This window comes from Wolffia australiana, chromosome 19 (genome assembly GCF_029677425.1).
Source record: "Wolffia australiana isolate 7733 chromosome 19, ASM2967742v1".
NCBI lineage: Eukaryota > Viridiplantae > Streptophyta > Magnoliopsida > Alismatales > Araceae > Wolffia > Wolffia australiana.
The window spans coordinates 2406424-2415754 of NC_135853.1; the positions used below are offsets into that span (position 1 = coordinate 2406424).

Below are 9331 nucleotides of genomic sequence, written 5' to 3' on the forward strand. Positions count from 1 at the left end.
AGAGAGAGGGAGAGTGAGAGAGATAAAAGGGAGAGGGAGAAAGATAGAAGGGAGAGGGAGAGAGAGAGAGATAAAAAGGAGAGGGAGAAAGGGAGAGAAATAAAAGGCAGAGGGAGAAATATAGAAGAGAGAGGGAGAGAGAGATAAAAGGGATAGGGAGAAGTATAGAAGAGAGAGGGAGAGTGAGAGAGATAAAAGGGAGAGGGAGAGAAATAGAAGAGAGAGAGAGAGACAGAGAGAGATAAAAGAGATTGAGAAAGAGAGAGGGAGAGAGAGAGAGATAAAGATGGAGATATCTAGACTTAGGTAGCAGAAATATAAGAGTTTTTAAAGAGAGGGATAGAGAGAAAGGGGAAGAAGGGTCAGAGGTGCGGGGCAATTAGGAATGGCCACGTCGTGACCCAACCAGCAAGGAGGTCCGGAAAAGCAAGAAAGATCTCGTCTTTTTGGGCGGGGGGAGGATGGGGAACGCGCTGAGGCTGCTACAACGCTGCTTCGAGCAGCAGCAGCCACCGGCGAAGCCACAGGAGCCTCTCGGCCCCCACGGCGTCACCCCCGCCACCGTCGGCGTCTCCGCCCTCGCACGCGATCTCTTCAACTTCGACATCTCTTCCCAGGTCCCAAACACACCCCCCAGAATAGATCTCTCTCTCTCTCTCTCTCTCTCTCTCTCTCTCTCTCTCTCTCTCTCTCTCTCTCTCTCTCTCTCTCTCTCTCTCTCTCTCTCTCTCTCCCTCTCCTCTCCTGGTAGAGGACTGTTTCTAACCCCCTCTCTCGCTCTCCGTATCTCTCTCTCATCGCTCTCTCGCTCTCTGTTTCTCCCTCCTTTACCTCTCTCTCATCACTCTGTTGCTATCTTTCTCCCTCCTGTACCTCTCTCTCATCGCTCTGTTGCTATCTTTCTCCCTCTACCTCTCTCTCATCGCTCTGTTGCTATCTTTCTCCCTCTACCTCTCTCTCATCGCTCTGTTGCTATCTTTCTCCCTCCTTTACCTCTCTCTCATCGCTCTGTTGCTCTCTTTCTCCCTCCTTTACCTCTCTCTCATCGCTCTCTCGCTATCTTCCTCTCTCTCTTCGCTCTCTCGCTATCTTCCTCTCTCTTCGCTCTCTCGCTGTCTGTATCTCTTTTCCATCTCTTTCGCATCGCTCTTTATCTGTCTCTCATTTCTATCTCTCTCATCGCTATCTTTCTCTCTTTTTTTCTCGTATCGCACTCTCCTTTATCTTTCTCTCATCGCTCTCTTGCTCTCTTTCTCTCTCCTGTACCTCTATCTCATCAGTCATCAATCTCTCGGTATCTTTCTCTCTCCTCTATCTCTTTCTCATCGTTCTCTCACTATCTTTCTCTCTCTCATCGATCTCTCTCTATCTTTCTCTCTCTCATCGATCTCTCGCATCTTTCTCTCTCTCATCGATCTCTCTCTATCTTTCTCTCTCTCATCGATCTCTCGCTATCTTTCTCTCTCTCATCGATCTCTCTCTATCTTTCTCTCTCTCATCGATCTCTCGCTATCTTTCTCTCTCTCATCCATCTCTCTCTCTCTCTCTCTCTCTCTCTCTCTCTCTCTCTCTCTCTCTCTCTCTCTCTCTCTCTCTCTCTCTCTCTCTCTCTCTCTCTCTCTATATATATATATATATATATATATATATCTTCTCTCTCTTCTATCTAGGTGTCTCTATCAACCCATCTCTCTTTCAATTGAACGAACTCTTTATCAAAACTATCTCCCTCTCTACCTGTATATTTTAATCTATCCACAATCAGTCTCCATCAACTTATCTCTCAATCCATCGGTCAATCTTTAGAACTCTGTCTATCTCTCTAGGTGCCGGATGGGCTGAGTCACTACGTGGTCTCTTCCAAGAAGGCACAGGCCAACTGGTAAGCAAAATCATCAATCGCTGCCTTTGAATTTGATCCTTCTCTCACTCTTCTTGTTGATGGCATCGAAGGTATGCAAAGCTTTCTGCGGCGTGGAAGCAAACGCACCCTCCTCCCTCCACTCCCGCCGAAGCTGCTCGTCTCATCATTCAGACTCTAAAAGGCCACAAAAAAACTGATGTCGAGGTGATCATCCACTCTCATCATCATCATCCTCATTACCAATATGATCATCATCTCATCATCGTCATAACCATGATCATCATCATCATCATCCTCGTCATCATCATCGTTGTAAAATGATCACAATTGTCATCACCGTCATAGTAAAATGATCATCATCATCATCATTGTTGTCGTAATATGATCATCATCATCTGGTTCACCATCAACGTCATCATCGTGATCCTCATCTATCATCATCTGGTTCTCATCATCCTCATCATCTGGTTCATCATCATCGTCATTATCATCACCTTGTTCATCATCATCGTCATCATCTAGTTCGTCGTCGTCGTCGTCATCGTCATCACCATCATAATCTTCTTCCTTGAATAGCATCCTTCCTCTGGCAGCATTTTTGTCAATTATTACATTTTGTCATCATTCTACTAGGCCATTGGCAACACACTCATCACCATTATCGTCATCATCATAATCTTCTTCATAATCAAGGGTCTTCTGGTTTCTACTCCTGTAATTTTCCAGGATTTTCTCTTATTCTACTTCGACTTCTCTCTTATTCGTAGCCCCATACTCTTCATCATCAACTCCAATCACCATCACCATCATAATCATCTACGATTCGTAGGGTCTCCTGCAATTCTACGGCTTGTCCTTGCCGGAAGCGCTGCCGGAGACGCTGCCGGATGGCACCAAGCAGCAGCTCCTCACAGCCCCAGTAAGCCACATTTCTCTCAACTCCACAGGAAAAAATTGCCTGCTGCCTGCGTGCTCACAGCCTCCCTCCCCAGGTGGTTTATCGCGACATCAGCGATGGCGACACGATCAATGTCTATGTCGCCGCCACCACAATCCCCCAAGATGTGAGACTTGCGGTCGAAGAAAGAGCTCGTGCTCGAGCTATCCGCAACTTCACCCATGCCGACGCCCTCCAAAAGACGATTCAGGCCGCAGGTTTCCGAATCAAAGACGGCCAGTCCAACCGCCCAATTCTTGAGAAGAAGTACAGGATCAGGCTGAGGTCAGAGTCATGATCAGCTTTGAGAAGAGTTGACTTTGACTTTCTGGTAATGTGCCCATATTGACTTTTTTGAGATATTGGGCTCAGAGGGATAGATGCGCCCGAAACGGCTATGTCATACGGGAAGGAGGCCAAGGAGGCGCTTGCCAAGATGGTTCAGGGCAAGTCTCTGCGAGTTGTCCTCTATGGCGTTGATCAATACGAGCGCCACGTTGGCGATGTCTTCTGTGATGGCATATTTATACAGGTAATGATGATGACTACTACAACAGCGATGATGATGATGATGAGATGATGATGATGATTCTAGTGGTGGTAGACAGTGACTAAGCATGATGTTTCTTTGCAGGAGGCGATGCTGAGAGGTGGGCATGCCTGGCATTATGTGGCCTATGATCGAAGACCGGAGTTTCAGATGGTGTGGACGATCTTCTGTCATGTTCTTCTCTTGCATCTTGGTCATCATTACAAACTCTTACCGTCTTGGTCGCATGTCGTCATCTGCGCTATCAATGGATGGCGTTTTCAGAATTGGCATCATCCTTATAAGACATCACTGTCATCACAGCATGCATGCCATTTTATCAATCATCGCATGGCATCCTCTCATCACCATTATTACATTGCCCAACCTCATGATCATCATCATTAAATTGTAATGTCCTGGTAAGTATGATGTTCAAGCCGATGAGATCATTAGCACATTCATTCATCAATGACATTGTAATCATTGCATGACATCATCATCAATGACACTTTTTTTCAAAAAAAAAGTGCTAATGGTCATCATCATCAATGATGTCATGCGATGATTACAATGGCATCGATGATGGCATGTGCTAATGATCATCATGACACTGATCACTGTATGACACCATCTTCAATGATATTCTGATCATCGCATCACTAATTGCACGACATTATCAATAACATTGTGGTCATCACACGACATCATCATCAGATAACAGCTTCATCACGAATGACATCATCAAACGACATGATCATTATCTAATCCATTCATTATCGCCCCCAAAATTTCTATGCAATTCAGCAACTCTGATTATGGCTCTCATCCGCTGACATGCAGTGGGAGAGTGAAGCGAGGAAAGCCCGGAGAGGGCTGTGGGCATCTAATAATCCGCAGAAGCCCTGGGAATGGAGGAGGGAGAGTCGAAATGGGTGATGTACCAATGATAATTGATGAGAGAGACATATGAAGGATTAAGGCCCATCCCTTTGGCCTTATTCCTCTATCCAAGGAACTCCAAAATAAAATGACACTAGGCATGTGAAGATGATGTCCATAGTAAGCCGGCGAAATTCTCAGGTAACATTTGCATAATAATAATCATTAATGAAAACCAACCTTATTATTGCAGGAAAAATTTAGCAGGTATGACTAGGCATATAAGCAAGAGAAAGAAGAAACAGAACCATTAGGGAACTTCACAGAAACGCTTAAATGAGAAAATCAGAGAAGGTACAGGGTTGATATGGTAAAGCGCCTCCACACAGTTCCATTCCCTCAGCCGGGTCCTATTCCTAGACACTGCATAAAAAAAAAACCATACATAACAGGGGAATATTCTTCAAAAAAAAGGGAAATATACAAAAAGGGGATGTTTTATCTTTTGGTGTTTACTCTTCCTGAGTTAACTAATGTAGGAATAATTTTAAATGGGCTCTTTCCAAGGAAAGCCAAATTAAGAGAATTAAGAAACACATCAATCCGGCACCATTAATCAATCAGATCAAAAAAACCTCCATATCTGTCTCTCTTTGTCTGCCTTGCCAATCAAACTCTCATTAAATGCAGGAGTAATTTACAAGTTAAGAGTCGTTATTCAGACGGAAAGAAGGGGTACTCACAATTTACTATGTAGAGAGTTGTTTAAAAAATCTACAGAAAACGAGTTACAAAATAACGGGGTTATGTTACGATACCGGCATTGAAGTATATGAAGAAGAGTAAAGAGGAAGGTAAGAGGAGGGGGAAAGGAACCAATAACAAAGGAATCACCCAGCTTGATCGATGACATGGGCTGGCAGCGTGAATAACTGCCAGGTAATTTGGCGGGAAAGTTGGTGTTTAAATAAAGAATATAAATAAGGGAGAGGAGGAGGCATCGGTGGTTATTCTACTTCTTGAGAGAGCGGGAGACATCTACTAACGTGGAGCAGATCTGGGGGAGGTATCTTCAGAGAGTCACGACTGCATCCGGTCGGAGGCGTGCGGGAGGGACCTCTCTGGTATTGATCCACTCCAGGGAGGAATTCTACATCCAAGAGGGAGTCAAGGCATCGAGGAGACAATAAATATTGGTACGGAAGGATTCTTGCATTTGCTTCTGTGCTGATTTCATTGAGAGAAGGAAGTCGTATCAGGTTACTTTGCAGAGAGTTATTTAAAAATTCTACCATAACCAGTCAACGAGTTACAAAATAACAGGATTATTTTGTAACGAGTTGTAAAAAAAATTTATCATAACCAGTCAACGAGTTACAAAATAACGGGGATATTAAGGTGACTATCATATGGTACAAGGTGTGGGCATGTGCCGCCATGTTTATGTCCAAACGCAGGGTATAGACATTATTACTGAAAACTGGAGTTCAGTAACACCCAATTTGTTCCTTGGAATGACAGATTTAAGCTGTTGTGGTGGGTACAATAAGATAAGTATGATACAGCGCAACAAAAAAGCAAGGATCTGATATCGATAATAGCAAAGTAGTTGAAATTAAGATTTTTTTTTTGAAATTAATATTATATTGTGAAGTGATGCTCGATTCGTTGGTGAAATCTGACCACCATACAACACTGATTAAATGGAAATATTTGCCAGAATTGGCAGCATCTTGGCCTATACTTTCATCAAGCAATTCCCAGATTTCCACGGCATTAAACTGGCGGAGAACTGGATTCCACTGAAGGTAGTAACCTCGATTCCAATGAATTTTCCGCAAAAAAAAACAAAATAAAGATTGAAGAAGCCCCTACAACTGTTACAAAAGCACCTCAAAAATTAAACTGGATAAAATATTTTAAGTATGATACTTGGAAATGAAAAAAATTCTATAGCCTAATAAACCAAATCGTTTCGATTAATTAGAATATGAAAATAGAGAGAAAAAACACTTACAAATTCCCACTGGTGTAACGCGAAAACAAAAAACTAGATCAGGGAAGAAACGTAGGAACCAGGTCGTTTCACCTCTCGTGACACTCCAAGAGCAAGGAAGGCACCCCCAGTCTCTCAATTGGCAACTTCATTTAGGTCATCAGATTCAGAATCACTGACATTGTATCCTGATTTTAACATTCAAAAGGGGAAATTTTCGAATTAATGGTCCAACAATAAAAAAATTTGGAAGATTAGAAGGGATGGATCCCTCACCAGGACGTTTATCAGCAACTTTAGACGCAGACGATCGGTATCTAGAAGCTCTAGATATCCAAGCCTTGCCCTGCAAACCCCCAGGACCCACGAGAAATGAAATACACAGAAAAAAAGGGAGATAACAAACAAAAAAGAGCGAAAAAAGTCTATAGATAAAATTTGCATCATATCTTATCAACAAATTGATTAAGATACTGCCAGGTATTTGAACTCCCATAAAGAAAATTGATTTCGAACCCTCGTTAGAATCCCTAAGTGACACAATTTCACCACATTTCGCTTCAGGGAAAACCCGAACTTAAGAGCAACTGATGTTCCAAAATAACATACGACGCAAGAAACGTAGATGCTGATACTTGGTTCACTTTCATACACAGATTGACTTTCGATTAAAACAATATCGGACGAATCACGATAGAACTCCGTTAAAAATAATCAAACATAGTAAGCCAACGACAGACACTCTCAATTATCCCAAAACTGACAGACCCAACGAGGAAAAAAAAAGCGAAGAACGAGACAAAAAAGCGGCGCCAACATCAATCCCTCAAAACCCAAAAAAAATTTAAGAGAGAAAATCGCACCTTCTGCACATTCCTGCCGATCCCATATCCGCTGTAATACATCTGCCCAACGAGAACCTGCATCCCGACGTCGCCGGATTTCGCCTCCTTGAGAGTATCCTGGAACCACCGCTTCGCGCAATCCGAAACAACCTCCGAGAGAGGGAGTCTCTCGCCGCTGTTCTCCATGTTTCTCTCAAACCCTAGATTTCCTCCGACGGAGAGATCGGCGACGCTGGTGCTACACTGAACGGCGGACTTGGGCGAAGAAGACGACTTCGGAGAGGCCAAATTCCTGATCTTCCCGACCTTGCCGACCGCGATTCGCGCTAAGTGGCGGAGATTCGTCGTCGCCGCCGCCGCCGTCGCCGCCGCCGCCGCCGCCGGAGAAGATAGCCGCCTTCCCATACAACACGAATTCATTCAAGCCTCCTCCCCTTCATCTGCCGTTGGCCTATTTATAATTCCTTTTTTGAACCAAGAAATATCTTCTAGTAAAATAATAAATATCAAACCGGTGGGGCCCAGGTATATTGCACAATCTTCCAGAAAGGCAGTAAGATTGTCACGTCTTGCGTCCCAATTTTTAGAAGTTCGTCCGAATGGTTCTGTCCAGAGTTTGTTCCGTCTTAAATATTTTGGTACACGTCCCGTCCCAAAACTGTCCCTTCTAAGATGTCATCGTATTCCAGGAAGGCACTAAGATTTCCGGTCCTACGTCACAATTTTTATAGCTTCGTCCGAATCGTCCTGTCCAGAGTTCGTTCCATCTTAAATATTTTGGTACATGACCCATCCCAAAACTGTCCCTTCTAAGATGTCATCGTCTTCCAGGAAGGCACTAAGATTGTCCGGTCCTACGTCCCAAATTTTAGAGGTTCGTCTGAATCGTCCTATCTAGAGTTCGTTCCGTCCTAAATTTTGGTACATGTCCCGTCCCAAAACTGTCCCTTCTAAGATATTATCGTCCTGTCAGACGATGATATCATCCCATCCACCATTTAAGGACCGGGACAGACGGCTATTTCATCCATGGACAAAAAAAGCATCATGTTCAGTTACTGGCGGACAATTCCACATCCCATCAAAGGTCCATAGTCCTAGAAGGGAATTTTTTGTCCACAGATGAAATAACCATCCCCTCTGCGTCTGTGCACTATGTACCCATGAGACAAACCTCTAGATTTTGTGTCATCTTCTCAACTCCAATATGTACCCTGGAAACTTTTAATTTGAATCTCATGTTTGCGAAGAACGATTACTTATATAATAAAAAGATCACTTTGATCCACTAAAGGAGCTGATATGTTCTGCTCAAAGAACGTACTGCCAACGTTAAGTCAAGTTAACAATAAATAAAGACCAGACCAGCAAGTCGGGCTCAAGAAGTCAGTATCCCTAATTGGTATCAGAAGTTGAGGCTGGAGCCGGGGAGTCTTCTGCAACCAGAAGAAGGAGAGATAGCTATTACCACTTTTCATTATATCAATCTCCCATCCATCTCATCTGCCATCCATGACCACTCCTCTTACATGCGTTCAGTTCCTGGAATTAACATTCAGCATTGATTTTGTACATTTGGATAATTAAATCAATATCTTGATCAGCCAATTCTAGTGATGGTATCAGAGCCAAGTCACACACATCATTCAAGGAACAAGAGTAATCAGATTTCCTTACAAAGGTTTATTACAATAACTTTAGCTATTGAAGCACTTTATGTCACAATGACTTTAACTATTTCTCTTCAGAAAAGGTTTATTACAATAACTTTAACTATTTTTAACATTATTACATTATGCCATAATAGTGGCTTTCTTGAACCCATCAGACATCGTCCATATTCTCTTCAGCATTTTTCCAGCAGTCCTGCCTCAACCTAGGTATTCAAATTATTGATTTTCTTCCCTTTGATATCAAAACCTCTGATTTTATATTTCTTCATCTTTCTCTTCATGAAATTCATTTTTTTAACAATCATTTAAATGATCATGTAGTATGTTTATACTTTTCAACAAAGATAATAATTCAAGTCATTTTGTTTTGGTCCATCAAAGTTGGATGAATTCACTAGATATTTTCTTTCATGATATCTTATATTTGTAAGAAGTAATATCTCCTGTGCTTTTGCTATAAATGATATAATCCTCACTGTTTCTTTTATTTACTTTAAGTGTGCTGTTTATTATTCTGGCCTGCTAAATCTACGTCATCTAACATAATATTCATATCATGTTTTTAAATGTATCCCTGATTCACTTTATCCTTCAACTGTATAATA

At 42.4% G+C, this 9331-nt stretch overlaps 2 protein-coding genes across 5 annotated transcripts; one reads left to right on the plus strand and one right to left on the minus strand.

Moving 5' to 3' along the window:
* Positions 1 to 320: 320 nt before the first annotated feature.
* On the plus strand, positions 321 to 4379 carry LOC144715644 (putative 38.1 kDa protein). Its single transcript, XM_078590602.1, has 8 exons — positions 321 to 617; positions 1827 to 1882; positions 1954 to 2068; positions 2694 to 2783; positions 2857 to 3086; positions 3174 to 3333; positions 3436 to 3504; positions 4174 to 4379. The coding sequence occupies exons 1-8, from the start codon at positions 462 to 464 to the stop codon at positions 4267 to 4269; spliced, it is 972 nt and encodes a 323-aa protein (XP_078446728.1). The 5' UTR covers positions 321 to 461; the 3' UTR covers positions 4270 to 4379.
* Positions 4380 to 4437: 58 nt separating this feature from the next.
* LOC144715645 (uncharacterized) lies at positions 4438 to 7488 on the minus strand. 4 transcript variants are annotated; one of them, XR_013584674.1, is made up of 4 exons: positions 7072 to 7488; positions 6485 to 6554; positions 6230 to 6396; positions 4438 to 4635 (listed from the first exon to the last, which is right to left on the minus strand). XR_013584674.1 is itself a non-coding variant. In XM_078590604.1 (4 exons), exons 1-3 carry the CDS (start codon positions 7471 to 7473, stop codon positions 6344 to 6346), a joined length of 525 nt encoding a protein of 174 aa, XP_078446730.1. In that variant the 5' UTR covers positions 7474 to 7488; the 3' UTR covers positions 4438 to 4635; positions 6302 to 6343. The 4 variants fall into 4 exon arrangements, 1 of the variants encoding a protein (XP_078446730.1); XM_078590604.1 differs by having other exon boundaries at positions 6302 to 6396; XR_013584676.1 differs by lacking the exon at positions 4438 to 4635 and adding an exon at positions 5080 to 5439.
* Between the last annotated feature and the right edge of the window lie 1843 nt (positions 7489 to 9331).